Here is a 22,831-nt window from a genome sequence, read left to right on the forward strand (position 1 = left end):
AGATCTACCTTGTTTTCATCCCACAGCTCGCATCCAATCAAATTGCAGGAAAACCAACGAAGAAGAATTGCCAAACAACGCGGCGGTGAGGAAAAAATGATGCCAAAGTTGGTTTCGTTCGGGGATAAAAACTACGACTTGGTCAACAAAAAACGAATTGCCGTATGCAAAGCACGCAGTTCGAAGATTACAGACGGAGACGCAATAACTTCCAACTTTCGACATTTTAAATTGCACAAAGATGGGTAAGTTTTGAATGTAAACTAACGTTTATTGGCTAAGTAACGTGACTTTTATTTGCTGTGTATTTAAATCAGTGAGGCTGTAAACTCCCTGCTAACGTTATAACCATAGACATCTTATAAGTAGAACGCAGCATGGAGCGCTACTGCCTACTGCCGCCATCTTGGAGTGGTGATCCGCTCCACTCAGTGCAATTCATTTGGCAGGATCAATGACATTTAATTCATCTTACCTCACTGAATACCACTGATTTTCACCCCCTTTTTGTCATACGTGTAGCTATGATAAAGGACAAATGTTGTGGCGTGTTTTATTATTCATAGTTTGCTTAACAGTAATAGAATATTCTTATATGCTCATACCTGCCAACTTTTGAAATCAGAAAAACCTAGTAGCCAGGGTCCAGGGCCCGGTAGGTCCAGGACAAAGTCCTGGTGGGGGATTCAGGCGGGCGAAGCCCCCCGACGCAAAATGATTGATTGCATTCAGACAGGTTAAAATGTTGCTAAAACCATCACTTTTCTATCAGTCACAGTGACTTTTCAAAACAAAAATATTACAGCAAAAATCATATGGGTTGATTGACATGTTTATTCTGTAAGCTAACTTCAATAGTTTGAAATTATTTTGACAGTTAATGCCAGTTATCCTGTCAATCTTTCACCAGACTTCAATTTGTTAATTGAAAGTATAAACACTTTTTACAGTAAACAAATGGTAAAACAGTACTAAACAATTCCATTAAAAAAAAAATTGGTGTCATTATTAACTTTCTGTCCAAGCTTGTATAATCTACTGCCTTGTTCAATTGTAAAAAAATATTCTGTGCCTAAAATTCACATTTCTATCACAATTATCATACTGTAAACATGGTAAGCTAACTTCATTAAAATTAATAGTCCTGTCAATAGCATGGAATTACAATTCTAATGTAGTTTTTTTGTAAGCCTTTCAAAAGAATTCAAAATATGAAAAATGAATGAAAATTAATTGAAGCCATCAGACACTTGAAAAGTGGCACATCACATCTCTAATGTAATCATTTGAACTTTTCAACAGAAATAGCACTGCAAAAATATTAAGGACATACTTCTGTATTTTGGTAGTTATGCTGTCAACATTTAACAAGATTTCTTCAACTTGGACTTGAAAGCATAAATAGTATAAACACTTTTAACAGTATAACAGTACTAAACAATTCCAATAGATAACATTGGTGTCATTACCTTTTTGTGGCTAAAATCCGAAAAACGTTGAAAGTTTTCCACTTGTATCGCTAGCAACGGCATTAGACTTGTGTTTTTTTGTCCCAACGTGGTCTTTTACATCGCTAATTCCTCCGTGTCCGATCGAAAAATCTTGTCTGCACAAGGTGCAATTGGCGTAGTTTTCACCCTTTTTGGAACGGATAATTATTCCCGGATAGGCTTTTGAATATTCTTCACGGAATGACTGCAGTTTTCTTTTCGGTTTAAGACTCGTTTGCGATTTTTCTCCGGCTGATTCCATGATCGTTCGCTCGTTTGGAAACAATGGCAACTGGTGCCTCGTGCTTGGCAGCGGTGCTATAAATAGCCTCGCACATGGCATTCGGAATGGCTCGATAGGAAGTTACTGGAAGCAGTGTCCATTGTCATTGTTGTTACGCGATTTCGTGAATAAAACTTTTTAAAACAATTTTTTTTTTTAATTAATGAAAAAACGTATTTTTTATCACTGCAACCGTAACCCGGAATAGGTTGATGAAAACCGTACTAATTACGGGAAAACCGGAGTAGTTGGCAGGTATGTATGCTATAAGGGGGGAAAAACGGTCAGCTATTTTTAATTTGAAGAAACAATATGATGAGGTTATATATACATGCTACATAAACAATGTATGAATACATTAGATATCTATATATCTATAGACTGTATCTCTGTTGCTGCAGCAGCAGAGAGTTTATTCTGTCTTGACACTTTGTATTTATATTTTCTATTACATTCTTCCCTCAAATGATCATGTTTACACTGATTGTTTTATATGTATTTTTTATGTATGTCGCTTTGGATAAAAGCGTCTGCCAAATACTTCAACATAAACATATACAGGTAAAAGCCAGTAAATTAGAATATTTTGAAAAACTTGATTTATTTCAGTAATTGCATTCAAAAGGTGTAACTTGTACATTATATTTATTCATTGCACACAGACTGATGCATTCAAATGTTTATTTCATTTAATTTTGATGATTTGAAGTGGCAACAAATGAAAATCCAAAATTCCGTGTGTCACAAAATTAGAATATTACTTAAGGCTAATACAAAAAAGGGATTTTTCGAAATGTTGGCCAACTGAAAAGTATGAAAATGAAAAATATGAGCATGTACAATACTCAATACTTGGTTGGAGCTCCTTTTGCCTCAATTACTGCGTTAATGCGGCGTGGCATGGAGTCGATGAGTTTCTGGCACTGCTCAGGTGTTATGAGAGCCCAGGTTGCTCTGATAGTGGCCTTCAACTCTTCTGCGTTTTTGGGTCTGGCATTCTGCATCTTCCTTTTCACAATACCCCACAGATTTTCTATGGGGCTAAGGTCAGGGGAGTTGGCGGGCCAATTTAGAACAGAAATACCATGGTCCGTAAACCAGGCACGGGTAGATTTTGTGCTGTGTGCAGGCGCCAAGTCCTGTTGGAACTTGAAATCTCCATCTCCATAGAGCAGGTCAGCAGCAGGAAGCATGAAGTGCTCTAAAACTTGCTGGTAGACGGCTGCGTTGACCCTGGATCTCAGGAAACAGAGTGGACCGACACCAGCAGATGACATGGCATCCCAAACCATCACCCAACCATGCAAATTTTGCATTTCCTTTGGAAATCGAGGTCCCAGAGTCTGGAGGAAGACAGGAGAGGCACAGGATCCACGTTGCCTGAAGTCTAGTGTAAAGTTTCCACCATCAGTGATGGTTTGGGGTGCCATGTCATCTGCTGGTGTCGGTCCACTCTGTTTCCTGAGATCCAGGGTCAACGCAGCCGTCTACCAGCAAGTTTTAGAGCACTTCATGCTTCCTGCTGCTGACCTGCTCTATGGAGATGGAGATTTCAAGTTCCAACAGGACTTGGCGCCTGCACACAGCGCAAAATCTACCCGTGCATGGTTTACGGACCATGTTATTTCTGTTCTAAATTGGCCCGCCAACTCCCCTGACCTTAGCCCCATAGAAAATCTGTGGGGTATTGTGAAAAGGAAGATGCAGAATGCCAGACCCAAAAACGCAGAAGAGTTGAAGGCCACTATCAGAGCAACCTGGGCTCTCATAACACCTGAGCAGTGCCAGAAACTCATCGACTCCATGCCACGCCGCATTAACGCAGTAATTGAGGCAAAAGGAGCTCCAACCAAGTATTGAGTATTGTACATGCTCATATTTTTCATTTTCATACTTTTCAGTTGGCCAACATTTCTAAAAATCCCTTTTTTGTATTAGCCTTAAGTAATATTCTAATTTTGTGACACACGGAATTTTGGATTTTCATTTGTTGCCACTTCAAATCATCAAAATTAAATGAAATAAACATTTGAATGCATCAGTCTGTGTGCAATGAATAAATATAATGTACAAGTTACACCTTTTGAATGCAATTACTGAAATAAATCAAGTTTTTCAAAATATTCTAATTTACTGGCTTTTACCTGTATAAACACCTGAAAGTCTTTATATCAGCTAAAACCACCAATCTGTTTCACTGGATTCAGAATAAAAGCAAATTATTCTGTCTTACCCAACAATGTTAGTATTTGAATATTGTTACTTGAAGACTTATTCCTGGTTACAATTATACTGTTAAGAAAGTATTGTCTTATATTTTGCCTAAAATGAAAATGTATCATAATCAGTGGCGGCTGGTGAATTTTGTTTTAGGTGGGGCTGAAAGTTTGTAAAGCAAACCCCTGTAGGGGGGTCATCCTCCCCCAGAAGATTTATTTGTGATTTTTACAAACAAATATTGAAGATCTTTGCTCCTTCTCAACTCTGTGCTAATATTCTTTTCACAAAATACAACCAATAGTCAATAATGTTAAATCTTACTTGTGAAAAGTAATCCCCCGATTACTATTTTCAACAGTCTGCTTATTTGAGCAAGAAAACGCTGAACACCATCTTTGTTTTCTACCTGTCAACTGTCAGTTTAGGCTGCTCGCCGGCTCCTCATCACCACTTCAAGATGGCGGCCAAATTGCTCGCGTCTTATAAGATGCCTATGGTTATAACGTCATTGCAAACACGGCTATCTGTTGCGTCCACTGCAGTTCGCTACCTTATTCATACTTTTTGTCAAGTGATTTTTTTTAAGCAGGGTTGCATGAGTTACCTACACATAAGGCTGAAACGACGCGTCGACGTAGTCGACGTCGTCGACGTCGTCGGTTACGTAAATACGTCGACGCCGTTTTTGTGCGTCGGCGCGTCGCATATTTACGTCACACTACTGTCATGGCGGAGCGCAAAGCAGACGATGCGAGCGAGGGGAAAAAAGCACGCCAAAAGTGTGGGAGTATTTCAATAAACGGCCTAATAATGTTGTTGTATGCACACTGTGTCGAGCGGAAATGGCCTATCATAGCAGCACAACGGCTATGAACGAACATTTGAAAAGAAAACCCCCGACAGCGTTCTTGCCATCACCATCAACAAGTCAATCGTCCGCGTGCGTATACGTTGTCATTATTACACAAAAACATGAATGTGTCATTTGCATCTGCGTTGTAAATTCATAAACTAAAGCACCGTTTGCTCTGAGAGGCGCGTTTGGCGTGCCTGTTCAGTGTTTAAAAAGACGCGCTCCTCTTTAACGCTGTGGAGAGGCGGCGGCGGCGAGCGAGCGGCGAGGCGGGGCGCGCCGGGAGCGACGCCGCAAGAGACAGGGGACGACGAGCGAGCGAGCAAGAGGAGCTGAAAGGCGAGGAAAGAAAGAGAAAAGAGTTGGAAGAGAAAAGACTTTGTGTAAAATTAAAAGATTGTAAACCTGGCAAAGCCGTCTGGCGTTCAGTCTGTCGGTCCTGAAAGAACCCCACGGCACAAGACGTGTCACAAACGCTAACGTTAATTAGTTGTGCAAATACCTTTTACAACATTAACAGTTACATATACTATGTACAAACCAACAATTAACTTTCACTTTAATCATACTATCATTGTTGTGTAATTAAGCAAAATAAGCAATACTTTTACTTTTGTTGAAATGTTTACACTGTACACTTTTTTGTATTGGATGTTTAGCTTTATTTTTGCACATTTTAGCAAATAAGCAATACTTTTACTTTTGTTGAAATGTTTACACTTGTTACAGAATATTTCCGTTTTGCACTTTTTTGTATTGGATGTTTATCTTTATTTTTGCACATTTTAAAGCAAAATAAGCAATACTTTTACTTTTTAAATGCTTATACTATTCCAGAATATTAAGATTTGCACTGGATGTTTACTTTTATATTTGCACATTAAAAAGCAAATAAGCTACTTTTAATTTTGTTAAATGTTAAAAGTTTTAAATGTTTACATTGTTACAGAATATTTTGTCATGTTGTTGTCAATGTTGACTGAGTGGCCATACTTTTTTTTTTGTAAATAAAAGCCATGCCTTTTGAAAAAACTGGCCTACATTTATTTTTTCCTCTTCATTTTAAATAAAAAAAATAATCGGTAAAAGGAAAAATAATCTATAGATTAATCGAAAAAAAATAGTCTATAGATTAACCGATTAATCGAAAAAATAATCTATAGATTAATCGATAGAAAAATAATCGCTAGCTGCAGCCCTACCTACACATAACGTTACGTTAGTCAATGTATCACACACAGTAACATTACGTTAGTCAATGTATCACACACAGTAACGTTACGTTAGTCAATGTATCACACACAGTAACGTAACGTTAGTCAATGTATCACACACAGTAACGTTACGTTAGTCAATGTATCACACACAGTAACGTAACGTTAGTCAATGTATCACACACAGTAACGTTACGTTAGTCAATGTATCACACACAGTAACGTAACGTTAGTCAATGTATCACACACAGTAACGTAACGTTAGACGGCGGTCAGCAGCACGGCGTATTTTAGCCACCTACAAAAAGACAAACATAGTCAAATAAAGGTCAGTTAAAATTTATAATATATTAAGAATATGTGTACATATTGCATAGGGCCCTGATATCTAAAAAGTACAACTCTGTTCATTGTTTTGTTCATGTATTTGTTATGTTTTTCATGTGTATGCACACATCAACACACATACAGTATGAGATGAGATCAATGAGATAAGGTAAGAACAGGATAGAAACTGCTGTGGAACTAGTTACAATGCAATATGCCATGGAAATACAATGTTAACACTTTTGTGCAAATAAGTACAGTTGCACTTGTTTTGTTTATTCTGTAAAGGAATGAGTTAAATGTTTAAAATGACTGGTTAATAGTGCTATTATGAAGTGCAATGTCACCACTATTTTTTTCCCTGCAATTTCAAATGCACTTGTTTTAATAAATAAATACAGCATTTTAAAAGCGTACACAATCTGTGTAAATATATTAGTCGGTGCTTAAAAGGACTTGAAAGGACTCGAAACTCAAAATGCAGGACTTGGGACTTGACTTGAGACTTTCCAGTCTTGACTTGGGACTTGACTCGAGACTTGAGGGCAAAGACTTGAGACTTACTTGTGACTAGCAAAACAATGACTTGGTCCCACCCCTGCCTGATTGTAATTGTTCATTATAACAGATTTCTTAGTATAATGAATTTTGTTTTTCCAAATAAAGTCTTTTGATTGATTGATTGAAATGTGTATTAGTAGATTGCACAGTACAGTACATATTCCATACCACTAAATGGTAACACCCCAATAAGTTTTTCAACTTCTTTAAGTCGGGGTCCACGTTAATCAATTCATGGTAGTCAACAAGTATTTTGTCAATAGTCTTACATATGTTTTGGTTAACATCTAAAGAAATAGCAGCATACGTATGCCTGGAGATACCTTCTGCTTTGGAAAGCAAGGTTCTGCCTTTTAAGGATAAATCTCTCTGTAGCCGTTGGTATAAAAAAAGCTAACGTAGCATTCGGATGTGCCACATAGTGACGTCACTGTCAAAAAATGGGGAAATGGCACCACCTTGTGGAACGTTTACAAACACCAATTTAGATTATTGTCAATATTTCAAAGTAATTGTCATCAAGTGTCAGTGTGGGTGTACATTTTGATTTACTGACCAAACTTTTATTTTATTACTGTCGCGAGTGATTACTCCCTTGATGAAAACAAGCTACTTTAAAAAAATAAATATACCGTATTTTTCGGACCATAAGTGGCAGTTTTTTTCATAGTTTGGCCGGGGGTGCGACTTATACTCAGGAGCGACTTATGTGTGAAAAGATTAACACATTGCTGTAAAATATCAAATAATATTATTGATCTCATTGACGTAAGAGACTAGACGTATAAGATTTCATGGGATTTAGCGATTAGGAGTGACAGATTGTTTGGTAAACGTATAGCATGTTCTATATGTTATAGTTATTTGAATGACTCTTACCATAATATGTTACGTTAACATACCAGTTGGTTATTTATGCCTCATATAATGTACACTTATTCAGCCTGTTGTTCACTATTCTTTATATATTTTAAATTGCCTTTCAAATGTCTATTCTTGGTGTTGGCTTTTATCAAATAAATGTCCCCAAAAAATGCGACTTATACTCCAGTGCGACTTATATATGTTTTTTTCCTTCTTTTTTATGCATTTTCGGCCGGTACGGCTTATAGTCCGGAGCGACTTATACTCGGAATAATACGGTGTGTGTGTGTATATATATATATATATATATATGTGTGTGTGTGTGTGTGTATACATATATATGTATGTATGTATATATGTGTACATATGCATATGTATGGATATATGCATGTGTGTGGATATATACATATGTATAGATATTAGAGATGCGCGGATAGGCAATTATTTCATCCGCAACCGCATCAGAAAGTCGTCAACCATCCGCCATCCACCCGATGTAACATTTGATCAGAACCGCACCCGCCCGCAGTTATATATCTAATATAGACGATGCAAGGCATTAGTGAGGTTATAAAGCTTTTGCCTGTTAAAGAAAGGAGACTGATCCAATGCAGCACAGACATTCGCGTGCCACGCTGTCACGACCCAGACGCACACCAGTGCGCAATCATATGGGAGCCGCGCTGAGCGCACCTCCAAGCGCGTCTCGCTGCCGGCGACGGCCGGGTATGGGCCTGACGCTCCAGCGCCATCCATTTTCAGGGCTAGTTGATTCGGCAGGTGGGTTGTTACACACTCCTTAGCGGGTTCCGACTTCCATGGCCACCGTCTAGCTGCTGTCTATATCAACCAGGGTGAGCCCCACCCCTTTCGTGAGCGCACTGCGCGCGGAGTGACCCCTGTTACGCGCCCCCGGCAACAGGGGTGGCGGGCAGGTAAGCTGCGCGGGCGGAGCGCGCGGAGTGACCCCTGTTACGAGCCCCCGGCCACGGGGGTGGCGGGCAGGTAAGCTGCTTACCTGCTGCGCGTGACGCCGGCCGCGGCGAAGGCGGACGAGGCGGGGTGTCGGTGCGGTGGGCGCGGTGGTGACCCTGGACGTGCGTCGGGCCCTTCTCGCGGATCGCCTCAGCTACGGCTCCCGGTGGGGCCCTCTCGGGGGAAGGGGCCTCGGCGAGGCGTCCCTTCTCCGCTCCGTAAAAGTGTCCATCTCTTTTTCTTTTTCTTCTTCTGTTGTGGCATATGCTGCAGGTGCCTGCTCGTTTTTCGTATGTGGGTAACAACATTTAACTATGTATATATATTTACCAATTGGTTTAACTGCCACCCGCCTGAATCTATTTAAAATCTAATTTTTTTTTATTTCAACCACCGGACCCGACCCGACCCGACCCGACCCGACCCGACCCGACCCGACCCGACCCGCGGATAAAATCTAATTTTTTTAAATTTCATCCGCCCGATCCGCGGATAATCCGCGGTTGTGCCCGCAAACCGCGCATCTCTAATAGATATATATCTTCTTTTTTACTATTTATATTACTATATTATTGTGTATGCACCTTAGGGGATCTGCTCCAATTTCGTTGTTCTTTGAACCTGTTCACTGTAATAATGACACTAAAACTCTATTCTATTCTATATATATATATAAATAGAGAGAGAGACATATATCCTATACCTTGTTTTTCTTGATGACTTATTTCTAGTAGTTGAGATTCTGTTTGCACTGAAATGACAGAAACATACTTGATATAACACCAAACATATATGGTCCGACATTTGATGACGTGTCTTACATGTGTCCAACTCCTTCAGCAGGGACTCGGAAATCGTATTGTTGGCATCGATGTCGTCTTCCACGGTGCATTTTCCTGTGAAGATCACACCATTGTCAGAGTCAGAGGTGGGTAGAGTAGCCAGAAATTGTACTCAAGTAAGAGTACTGTTACTTTAGAGATTTATTACTCAAGTAAAAGTAAGGAGTAGTCACCCAAATATTTACTTGAGTAAAAGTAAAAAGTATGTTGTGAAAAAACTACTCAAGTACTGAGTAACTGATGAGTAACATACACACACATATCATATATATATATACATACATTGATATATACAGTATATAATTTATATTTATTTATTTTGCCGTTTTTGTTTACATGTTAAAGGTGTTTTAATGAATATACATGCATGTTTAACACATATAGATTCCTTTCTTTCATGAAGACAAGAATATAAGTTGGTGTATTACCTGATTCTGATGACTTGCATTGATTGGAATCAGACAGTAGTGATGATAAACGTCCACGTTTTCAAATGGAGGAGAAAAAAAGTTCCTCCTTTCTGTCTAATACCACATGAAAGTGGTTGGTTTTTGGCTTCTTATTTGTCCAGCTTCCATATTCGTTTTTATACACTTTACAAGAAATACATTGGCGGCAAACTCCGTAGCTTGCTAGCTTGTTTGCGCCGGCTTTCGGAGACTCTTATTTTGAAAGCGCAGGCGCGATGGAGCGGCACTTTTATTGTGAAGACAGGAACTGTGCAGTCAGTCTTTAGGCTTTTGACGGGATGTACGGTTGAAATAAAAAATGGTCTTTTTTCCTTCACACTTTTGATTGATTGATTGGAACTTTTATTAGTAGATTGCACAGTACAGTACATATTCCGTACGATTGACCACTAAATGGTAACACCCCAATAAGTTTTTCAACTTGTTTAAGTCAGGTCATGTGACCGCCTGGCTCTGTTTGATTGGTCCAACGTCACCAGTGACTGCATCTGATTGGTGGAACGGAGTGAACGTCACCAGTGACTGTATTTGTTGAAACGCAGGCACTATGAAGGTCTGTCTGACAGACCAAAACAAACGTGCATTAACAGATCGATAAAAATTAGTAGCGAGTAGCCAAAGGTGGGTAGTAACGCGCTACATTTACTCCGTTACATCTACTTGACTAACTTTTGGGATAAATTGTACTTCTAAGAGTAGTTTTAATGCAACATACTTTTACTTTTACTTGAGTATATTTATAGAGAAGAAACGCTACTTTTACTCCGCTACTTTTATCTACATTCAGCTCGCTACTCGCTACTAATTTTTATCGATCTGTTAATGCACGCTTTGTTTGTTTTGGTCTGTCAGACAGACCTTCATAGTGCCTGCCTTACTGGTGACGTTTCACTTCGTTCCACCAATCAGATGCAGTCACTGGTGACGTTGGACCAATCAAACAGAGCCAGGTGGTCACATGACCTGACTTAAACAAGTTGAAAAACGTATTGGGGTGTTACCATTTAGTGGTCAATTGTACAGAATATGTACTGTACTGTGTAATCTACTAATACAAGTTCCAATCAATCAATCAAAAGTGTGAAGGAAAAAAGACCATTTTTTATTTCAACCGTACACTCCGTCAAAAGCCTAAAGACTGACTGCACAGTTCCTGTCTTCACAATAAAAGTGCCGCTCCATCGCGCCTGCGCTTTCAAAATAAGAGTCTCCGAAAGCCTGTTCAAACAAGCTAGCAAGCTACGGAGTTTGCCGCCAATGTATTTCTTGTAAAGTGTATAAAAACGAATATGGAAGCTGGACAAATAAGAAGCCAAAAACCAACCACTTTCATGTGGTATTAGACAGAAAGGAGGAACTTTTTTTTCTCCTCCATTTGAAAACGTGGACGTTTGTCATCACTACTGTCTGATTACAATCAATGCAAGTCATCAGAATCAGGTAATACACCAACTTATATTCTTGTCTTCATGAAAGAAAGGAATCTATATGTGTTAAACATGCATGTATATTCATTAAAACACTATTAACATGTAAACAAAAACGGCAAAAAATAAATAAATAAATTATATACTGTATATATCAATGTATGTATATATATATATATATATATATATATATGTGTGTGTGTATATATATATATATGTATATATGTGTGTGTGTGTGTGTATGTATATATATATATATATATATATTAATGAAAGCGGATACAATTTCACCCTCACCTATGAACCCACGCCAGGAAACCAGCCAAAAAAGAACAGAAAACGGAACGACATCATCTGGTACAACCCCCCATACAGCAAAAACGTCTCAACGAACATTGGACACAAATTCCCCAATCTGATTGACAAACACTTTCCCAAAGACAACATCCTAAGAAAAGTATTCAACAAGAACAACATTAAATTGAGCTACAGCTGCATGAACAATATACGACAAATCATCTCAAACCACAACAAAACAATTGCAAATGAGCCGTCGGCCCTCAGACAGAGCGACTCCAAAACCAACAAAGGATGTAATTGTCGAAAGAAACCTGATTGCCCCCTCAACGGGGGGTGCTTACAAACATCAGTTGTCTACCAATCTAAGGTAATACGCAAGGACATTAACACATCCGACACATATGTAGGATTAACCGAGGGAGAATTCAAAACCAGATGGAACAATCACAAGGCTTCTTTCAGGAACCAAAACCTGCAAAATACCACAGAACTCAGCAAACACATTTGGGACCTCAAAGACAATAATGTTGAATATTCAATAACATGGCAAATTCTTGCATCCAGCACACCTTACAATAGTGGTAATAAAAGATGCAACCTATGCTTGAAAGAGAAACTGTTTATTATTTACCGTCCAGACCTGTCATCCCTCAACAAGCGCAGCGAAATTGTAACAGCATGCCGCCACAGACGGAAACACCTCCTAGGTAACACATGAGCCAATCACCACGCCCCTAGGCCAGCCTGTACCCACCCACTCTGTGCCCTATATAAACCATGGTATGCGAATGCTCCCATTAAAATCTCCTGACGATTGAGGGTACCCCCCCCCTCATGAAACAGGCCTGTAGAGATGAAATAGTCTTGTGATTTTTTCCCCACACATATATATATATATATATATATATGATATGTGTGTGTATGTTACTCATCAGTTACTCAGTACTTGAGTAGTTTTTTTACAACATACTTTTTACTTTTACTCAAATAAATATTTGGGTGACTACTCCTTACTTTTACTTGAGTAATAAATCTCTAAAGTAACAGTACTCTTACTTGAGTACAATTTCTGGCTCCTCTACCCACCTCTGCGAGTAACGAGCTGAATGTAGATAAAAGTAACGGAGTAAAAGTAGCGTTCCTTCTCTAGTATGCTGCATTAAAACTACTCTTAGTAGTACAATTTATCCCAAAAGATACTCAAGTAGATGTAACGGAGTAAATGTAGCGCGTTACTACCCACCTCTGGTCACAGTACCTTATACCCTGGTAAATTTGATTTTATACACTTTGAAAAGGGTTCAGAATGGGTCTTGCAGAGTGTTGCTTTTCTCTGCAAGCGGAAGATATAATCATATCTCATGATCTCCATTCATCATGTTCTGAAACTCCATTGCTGGAGTAACAGGTAAGGATGTACCTCACTGGTGACGCCTTCTGTCAGTCACAGCAGCTACTTTATCCTCCACAACACAACCAACAAAGTCGCGGTTACACCATAGCAACATTCCTTTTGACATATATATATGGTGCATGAGCGTACATGCTCTCACCAGATGAAGCAGAAGGCAAACATGCTGGGAGATGCGAGTTAAAAGCTCACATTTCGTGTTCGGATCGCAGCGATGTGTGCATAATGACGCATGACGTCATCACAAGCGTGCTTCTCATTGGCGCACAGTGAAGACACTCACTACAGAAGCCCAGGACGGAGCTTCTATCCACCCAACACGTATGGATCATTCATTTAATCCCTAATAAAACTCTCAGCTATCAGAAACATTAACTTTGTTGGCTATTATTTTGATTAAAGACAGAATAAATACACACAACCGCGGCGGAAATACAGTACCACCGAAGAAGACTATGCGGGATTTTACTTCCGGGTTTGATCCGAACATTTTTGCCTTGGATTACTCAGAGATTGATCATACTTTTTATATTTCTTTGTTGTGTAAGTATACACCAAATAACGACGTAAATTGCAGTTTTGGTGAGTTTTAAAAAAGACAAGAGGCGACAAAACAGCGGAAGCGGAAGTAGTGTACAACCCAGCTGTCGTGTCGGAGTTCAGCCGGCAGATGTCGCTGCTGAGTTCCATCCGTCCATAACAAAACAAAGCGTTAGATAGATCGATTGAACGCCCTCAGATTTGATTTTTATTTTTATTAATTGCCACAACAGCCCACTAGTCTTCCTGGGGTCCACAAACTCAATACAATTACAAGTGAAAGCATATAATTAGAACTACACAATACAGAAACAAATACAAGCATCAACAAGCAAACAATTTACCGTATTTTCCGCACTATAAGGCGCACCTAAAAACCACAAATTTTCTCAAAAGCTGACAGTGCGCCTTATAACCCGGTGCGCTTTATATATGGATAAATATTAAGATCCATTTTCATAAAGTTTCGGTCTCGCAACTTCGGTAAACAGCCGCCATCTTTTTCCCCGGTAGAACAGGAAGCGCTTCTTCTTCTACGCAAGCAACCGCCAAGGTAAGCACCCGCCCCCATAGAACAGGAAGCGCTTCTTCTTCTACTGTAAGCAACCACCCGCCCGCGTAGAAGAAGAAAAAGCGCGCGGATATCACCGTACGTTTCATTTCCTTTGTGTGTTTACATCTGTAAAGACCACAAAATGGCTCCTACTAAGCGACAGGGATCCGGTTCATGAAAAGACGCAATCTCTCCATCCGCACACGGATTACTATTTCACAGCAACTGATATTCCTGTGAACCGCACTGTGGATACAACGGGAGCACGTACGGTGAATATTCGCACCACAGGGAATGAGAAGTCATCCTTCACTGTGGTTCTAGCTTGCCATGCTAATGGCCAGAAACTTCCACCCATGGTGATATTCAAAAGGAAGACCTTGCCAAAAGAGACCTTTCCAGCCGGCGTCATCATAAAAGCTAACTCGAAGGGATGGATGAAGAAAAGATGAGCGAGTGGTTAAGGTAAGTTTAAGTTTACGCAAAGAGGCTGGGTGGCTTTTTTCACGCAGCTCCGTCCATGTTGATATACGACTCCATGCGCGCCCACATCACGCTGGTTTTAATATATTATTAAAGTTTGACTGACCTATCTGACTGTTTTTTTGACATTCCTTTAGCGCAGTTGGATGCGGCTTACAACACGGGGCGGCTTATAGGTGGACAAAGTTTTGAAATATGCCGTTCATTGAAGACGCGGCTTATAACCCAGGGCGCCTTATGGTGCGGAAAATACGGTACAGTCACAGAATATTACTTACCATACAAATATAACTACACAAACAAAAATCATCAACAAGCAAACTAATTTACAGACTCAGATAAACTATTACTTTCTTTTTAAAAACCTGTTTACTTTCAGAGAGATCAACAGAGAAGAACACGACATTTGTACGATTAAAATATTTAAATGTGTACTAAAATGTGATTATTTAAAAAAAAGAAAGAATAAAAACACACAACCGAGACGGAAATACAGTACTGGTTGCAGCCAGAAACTTCAAACCAGACTCACCAACATCAACATCAAGGAGGGTGACTCCCTCATTACAGACAAAATGGAGGTAGTAAGCAGACTTAACGCCTTTTTCACCAGCATAGCCACAACTCTTGTCAACAAGCTGTCCCACCACTCTGGTCGCTTTGGTGTAGAACACATTAAAGCTAGGAGTATCCAACAATGATTTCAAATTAGAAATGGTCTCAATTAAAAAATTGAGCGCGCTCCACCCAAACAAGGCCACCGGCCTTGACAATATCCCCTCCAGATTCCTCAGGGACTCTGCCTCCATCATTGCCCCGATCATCACGCACATAATAAACCTCTCAATTACTCAAGGCCAAGTACCAAAAGATTTCAAAATAGCAAGAGTAACTCCCCTCTTTAAAAAAGGAAGCAAATTAGAACCTGGCAACTACCGACCTGTTTCTATTCTCAGTTCCATTTCCAAAGTAATGGAAAAAATAGTTTATGAACAGGTCGATAGTTACCTTGCCACTAATAAACTCATGTACAAATTCCAATCCGGCTTCAGAACTAACCACTCCACTGACACATGCCTTCTCTATCTGACTTCAGAACTAACCACTCCACTGACACATACCTTCTCTATCTGACTTCAGAACTAACCACTCCACTGACACATGCCTTCTCTATCTGACTTCAGAACTGACCACTCCACTGACACATGCCTTCTCTATCTGAGCGACCACATCAAACATGAGGTAGACGTGGGCATGGTCATGCTGGACCTTCAGAAGGCCTTTGACACCGTTAACCACACTATACTGTTGAACCACACTATACTGTTGGATAAGCTCAGAGCAATCGGATTTGATAAAACCTCATGGAGCTGGATGCAATCTTACTTGGAGGGGAGGGAACAGGTGGTTGAGTTGAACGACACCGTGTCCCCCCCTCTCAGTAAGCTGTGGAGTCCCCCAAGGCAGTGTATTAGGGTCTTTACTGTCTTTAAATGACTTGTCATCAGCATGCGACTGAATTGTTCTTGTTTGCGGATGACTCGGCCCTGCTGGTATCAGACAAGGACAAGTCACAGGTGGAGAAAATCCTCAGTGCTGAACTCTGTAGAACTTGCACCTGGCTCGCTGACAACAAGCTATCCATACACTTGGGTAAAACGGAATCCATCCTGTTTGGGTCCCACATCAACCTTAAGAAAGTCAGTGACTTCACTATGAAAGTGGGTGACATTGTTATCACCAGGAAGGATGAGGTCACCTACCTAGGTTCCATTCTAGAGGCTAATCTTTCCTGTGATAAAATGGCAACCAAGGTCATCAAAAAGGTCAACCAACGAACGAGATTTCTCTATAGAATCTCCTCTCTGGTCAACAAAAGCACCATGAAGATTCTGGCGGGAACTCTCGTTCAACCCTTTTTCCATTACGCATGCACCTCCTGGTACCCTAGCACCTCCAAAACCCTCAAATCTAAACTCCAAACATCCCAGAACAAGCTAGTCAGATTACTTCTAGACCTCCACCCCAGATCCCACCTCACTCCTACCCACTTCTCCAAAGTGGGCTAGCTCAGGGTGGAGGACAGAGTAAAACAACTTGCACTGAGCCTGGTCTATAAAATCCGCTACACCTCCCTGATACCGAAGTACATGTCAAACTACTTCCTTAACGTAAATGACCGCCATAACCACAACACCAGGGGGAGCTCCACTAACCACGTTAAACCCAGATTCCCATCTAACAAAGGTCTTAACTCATTCTCCTTCTATACCACATCAATGTGGAATGCACTCCCAACAGGTATAAAAGAAAGGACATCTCTATCCTCCTTCAAAACCGCACTAAAAGAACACCTCCAGGCAACTTCAACCCTAAACAAACACCCTCCCTTCCTCATCATACCTCTTCGGATTGTAAATAATCAAATGTAAATAATCAAATGTAGTCACTTTTTCTTATAATTTCTGATCTCTCTCTCTCTATGTCCACTACTTGTTGTACATATGTACCAAGTCAGACCTACACTGTTCCAATGTCAATTTCTCTGATGATGCAATTGTTGATGACTGAAGTGTTGATACCAACCAAACTTAACCCCCCCACACCCCGGATTGTAAATAATGTAAATAATTCAATGTATACACCCTGATGATTATCTTGTGTGATGACTGTATTATGATGATAGTATACAGGTAAAAGCCAGTAAATTAGAATATTTTGAAAAACTTGATTTATTTCAGTAATTGCATTCAAAAGGTGTAACTTGTACATTATATTTATTCATTGCACACAGACTGATGCATTCAAATGTTTATTTCATTTAATTTTGATGATTTGAAGTGGCAACAAATGAAAATCCAAAATTCCGTGTGTCACAAAATTAGAATATTACTTAAGGCTAATACAAAAAAGGGATTTTTAGAAATGTTGGCCAACTGAAAAGTATGAAAATGAAAAATATGAGCATGTACAATACTCAATACTTGGTTGGAGCTCCTTTTGCCTCAATTACTGCGTTAATGCGGCGTGGCATGGAGTCGATGAGTTTCTGGCACTGCTCAGGTGTTATGAGAGCCCAGGTTGCTCTGATAGTGGCCTTCAACTCTTCTGCGTTTTTGTGTCTGGCATTCTGCATCTTCCTTTTCACAATACCCCACAGATTTTCTATGGGGCTAAGGTCAGGGGAGTTGGCGGGCCAATTTAGAACAGAAATACCATGGTCCGTAAACCAGGCACGGGTAGATTTTGCACTGTGTGCAGGCGCCAAGTCCTGTTGGAACTTGAAATCTCCATCTCCATAGAGCAGGTCAGCAGCAGGAAGCATGAAGTGCTCTAAAACTTGCTGGTAGACGGCTGCGTTGACCCTGGATCTCAGGAAACAGAGTGGACCGACACCAGCAGATGACATGGCACCCCAAACCATCACTGATGGTGGAAACTTTACACTAGACTTCAGGCAACGTGGATCCTGTGCCTCTCCTGTCTTCCTCCAGACTCTGGGACCTCGATTTCCAAAGGAAATGCAAAATTTGCATGGTTGGGTGATGGTTTGGGGTGCCATGTCATCTGCTGGTGTCGGTCCACTCTGTTTCCTGAGATCCAGGGTCAACGCAGCCGTCTACCAGCAAGTTTTAGAGCACTTCATGCTTCCTGCTGCTGACCTGCTCTATGGAGATGGAGATTTCAAGTTCCAACAGGACTTGGCGCCTGCACACAGCGCAAAATCTACCCGTGCCTGGTTTACGGACCATGGTATTTCTGTTCTAAATTGGCCCGCCAACTCCCCTGACCTTAGCCCCATAGAAAATCTGTGGGGTATTGTGAAAAGGAAGATGCAGAATGCCAGACCCAAAAATGCAGAAGAGTTGAAGGCCACTATCAGAGCAACCTGGGCTCTCATAACACCTGAGCAGTGCCAGAAACTCATCGACTCCATGCCACGCCGCATTAACGCAGTAATTGAGGCAAAAGGAGCTCCAACCAAGTATTGAGTATTGTACATGCTCATATTTTTCATTTTCATACTTTTCAGTTGGCCAACATTTCTAAAAATGCCTTTTTTGTATTAGCCTTAAGTAATATTCTAATTTTGTGACACACGGAATTTTGGATTTTCATTTGTTGCCACTTCAAATCATCAAAATTAAATGAAATAAACATTTGAATGCATCAGTCTGTGTGCAATGAATAAATATAATGTACAAGTTACACCTTTTGAATGCAATTACTGAAATAAATCAAGTTTTTCAAAATATTCTAATTTACTGGCTTTTACCTGTATACTATCATCATAATACAGTATATCTGTATCATGAATCAATTTAAGTGGACCCCGACTTAAACAAGTTGAAAAACTTATTGGGGTGTTACCATTTAGTGGTCAATTGTACGGAATATGTACTTCACTGTGCAATCGACTAATAAAAGTTTCAATCAATCAATCAATCAATCAATCAAAACCACCGAAGAAGAAAATGCAGGATTCTACTTCCGGTTTTCAGCCGAACATTTTATCCTTGGATTACTCACTGATTGATCGTACTTTTTATATTTATTATGTAAGTATACACCAAATAACGTAAATTGCCGTAATCATTGCCCTTTTGGTTAGTTTAAAAAAAGACAAAAGGCGACAAAACAGTGGAAGTAGTGTACAACCCAGCTGTCGTGTCGGTGTTCGGCCGGCAGGTGTCGCTGCTGAGTTCAATCCGTCCATAACAAAACAAACCGTCAGATAGATCGATTGAACGCCCTGGGATCATCAGATAAGAACACAACATTTGTACGATTTAAACGTGCACTAAAATATGTGACAGGTCACCTTGTTGCAGCCTCCTTAGTTTGTTCTTCAGCGGCTCCTGGATCAGGCCTCCACCCGCTGGAGCAGTGGAGTGAAATGCATCGTTTATATATTCATACAAAACATGCATAATGTTACAAAAATAACAATATAACTGTAACCTATTTTTTTATGGACTTGCCTCTATGTGATGTTAAGTTCCTGTTATAAGCTGTTATACAGTATAAGCCTTGAGCTCTTATTTTGAAGGCGCTACGAGCGGAAGTGGTGACACGTTGTGGTGAAGCGGGGTTTTGAAAACAAAGGAAATTAAAGCTGCAAGCAGCGTTGTTCGGGCCCGCGTATTTGGCAGGTGCTAGTCCTAAGTGTCCCAATACTTTTGTCTACTTGTAGTCTGAAGTGTCCCAAGACTTTTGTCTAGTGTACCTACCTTGTCTGCATTGTGTGGGCACGTTGGTGCTTCCTGCTTTTAAGCAGCCATCTTAAAAAAACAGCAGTGCAGCAGCATCAGCGCAGCGGGTCTTTGAAGGGTCATAAAATCGAAACCGGAGCAGTTAATTAAAAAGCGCTTCTGTTGTTGTAATCACAAGGGTTCAATGTCTCTCCTGTGTTAGGTTGAAGGCGAAACGACAAACGCGCTCAGAGGAATTCGTTTTTGAAGGAAGGTGACCGGTTTTTCCAAAAATGTTGTTTTGAAGGGGGAATAGCAAACTTCCTGTTGATTTTTGCTGGGGGTTGTCAATTTATGAAATGTAGGTCTAAGTGAGACCTACATAGAGGTTTTTGTTTCATCTCTCTCTGACCTTCCCAGTGGGAGTTACAGGCAGTTTTGTCAGATTTTTCATCTGAGGAGCAGTTTTTTGTGCGTTTTATAAAAAAATTGCTGTAGAGCACAATTTTTAGACTTGGGGTTAGGTTTTTTCATTAGATCACAGTTTTAGCCAGTCCTGATGTGTGTGTTGAGTTCGGTGAGTTTTGAAGCATGTTAAGGGGGTCAAATTACAGCTCAAAGAGGCAAAAGTGACTGTTTTTAGTACTTTTTTGTCTTGAAGGGGGAATTGCCAACTTCCTGTAGATTTTAGCCCGAGAATGTACCATTATGAAAGTTAGGTCTGAGTCAGACCTACATAGAGGATTTTGTTTCATGTCTTTCCGACCTTCCTAGTGGGAGTTACAGGCAGTCTAGTTTGTTTTTTCCTAGGGGGCGCTAGAGCGCAATTTTGATTTTTGCAGTTTGGTTTTTTTATTAAAAGACAATTTTCGCAGGTTCTGATGTGTGGGTCAAATATGGTGAGTTTTGAAGCATGTTAAGTGGGTCAAATTAGTGCTCGAAGAGGCGGCGGAAGAATAATAAAGAATAAAGAATAAAACCTTACAATAACAATAGGTCCTTATGTCCCATTGCATAAGGACTCCCTGTGGGAGTCCTTTTGCAATGGGCCATTGCGGGCCCTAATAAAGTGTTCCTCGTGTAAAACTGGAGCCTCCGTGTTTGTTATTTTGTAGTTTATACAGTATAGGCGACATATATAAACTCGATTGCATACCTGCCAACTTTTGAAATCAGAAAAACCTAGTAGCCAGGGTCCAGGGGCCGCAGGCCCCGGTAGGTCCAGGACAAAGTCCTGGTGGGGGGTTCCTTCGCCCCCCCGACGCAAAATGATTATTAGCATTCAGACAGGTTAAAATGTTGCTAAAACCATCACTTTTCTATCAGTCACAGTGACTTTTCAAAACAAAAATATTACAGCAAAAATCATATGGGTTGATTGACATGTTTATTCTGTAAGCTAACTTCAATAGTTTGAAATTATTTTGACAGTTAATGCCAGTTATCCTGTCAATCTTTCACAAGACTTCCATTTGTTAATTGAAAGTATAAACACTTTTTACAGTAAACAAATGGTAAAACAGTACTAAACAATTCCATTAAAAAAAAAATTGGTGTCATTATTAACTTTCTGTCCAAGCTTGTATAATCTACTGCCTTGTTCAATTGTAAAAAATATTCTGTGCCTAAAATTCACATTTCTATCACAATTATCATACTGTAAACATGGTAAGCTAACTTCATTAAAATTAATAGTCCTGTCAATAGCATGGAATTACAATTCAAATGTAGTTTTTTTGTAAGCCTTTCAAAAGAATTCAAAATATGAAAAATGAATGAAAATTAATTTAAGCCATCAGACACTTGAAAAGTGGCACATCACATCTCTAATGTAATCATTTGAACTTTTCAACAGAAATAGCACTGCAAAAATATTAAGGACATACTTCTGTATTTTGGTAGTTATGCTGTCAACATTTAACAAGATTTCTTCAACTTGGACTTGAAAGCATAAATAGTATAAACACTTTTAACAGTATAACAGTACTAAACAATTCCAATAGATAACATTGGTGTCATTACCTTTTTGTGGCTAAAATCCAAATTTATTCTATCAGATTGATCATACTGCAAAAATGATATGGTAACTTTATGATAAGTTTACTTGAAGTGGCATAAAACACTGAAAGTGATTGTTCCTATAACCCCTTTGTTTCAAATGTTTGTTCCACTTGTGGCAGTCGGGCACCAGCATACCGTCTTTGACAACTTGAAGTGGCATAAAACACTGAAAGTGATTGTTCCTATAACCCCTTTGTTTTAAATGTTTTATGCCACTTCAAGTTGTCAAAGACGTGCTGTGAAATACAGCCGACAGGATTGCGCACCAAACACGAAGCAAGGCCAAAGCGCATGCATGGTGCAGGAGAACAAAGGACTTCTTTCATTTAAGGTTTGTGATAAACCATCAAACTCATTCGTTAAAAGGACTCTATAGTAATATAAAGTGAGTTTTTCTGGACATTATCATGCAAGAAAAGTTTATTTTTGGGACCGCGATCACCGCGTAATGATTTTTAAAGGTTGCATTACAAACATTTAACTGTCCCATGTGATCAGCCAGTGCGATTGGAAGTCCATGCTCAATTATTGCCTCCATAAATAAAACTTCGGCATTTATCACATCCAAAGAATCTGTTTGGGCGACGAAAAACGTTGAAAGTTTTCCACTTGTATCGCTAGCAACGGCATTAGACTTGTGTTTTTTTGTCCCAACGTGGTCTTTTACATCGCTAATTCCTCCGTGTCCGATCGAAAAAAATATTGTCTGCACAAGGTGCAATTCGCGTAGTTTTCACCCTTTTTGGAACGGATAATTATTCCCGG

General features: G+C 39.8%; 1 protein-coding gene and 1 non-coding gene across 2 annotated transcripts in view; both read right to left on the reverse strand.

The window, feature by feature from the left end:
* The window catches only part of LOC133577478 (synaptonemal complex central element protein 1), a 33,564-nt gene that overhangs the window by 9,551 nt on the left and 1,182 nt on the right, over positions 1–22,831 (reverse strand). The window contains exons 2-4 of the mRNA XM_061931348.2: positions 19,636–19,692; positions 9,609–9,683; positions 9,491–9,538 (exon numbers count right to left, since the gene is read on the reverse strand). Coding sequence (XP_061787332.2) covers positions 9,491–9,538; positions 9,609–9,683; positions 19,636–19,692 — 180 coding nt within the window. The remainder of the gene's footprint in view (positions 1–9,490; positions 9,539–9,608; positions 9,684–19,635; positions 19,693–22,831) is intronic.
* LOC133577608 (U8 small nucleolar RNA) lies at positions 13,127–13,257 on the reverse strand. Its single transcript, XR_009811752.2, has one exon. It is a non-coding gene; the product is annotated as a U8 small nucleolar RNA (small nucleolar RNA).

The sequence above is a fragment of the Nerophis lumbriciformis genome, linkage group LG37, assembly GCF_033978685.3.
Source record: "Nerophis lumbriciformis linkage group LG37, RoL_Nlum_v2.1, whole genome shotgun sequence".
Taxonomy (NCBI): Eukaryota; Metazoa; Chordata; class Actinopteri; order Syngnathiformes; family Syngnathidae; genus Nerophis; species Nerophis lumbriciformis.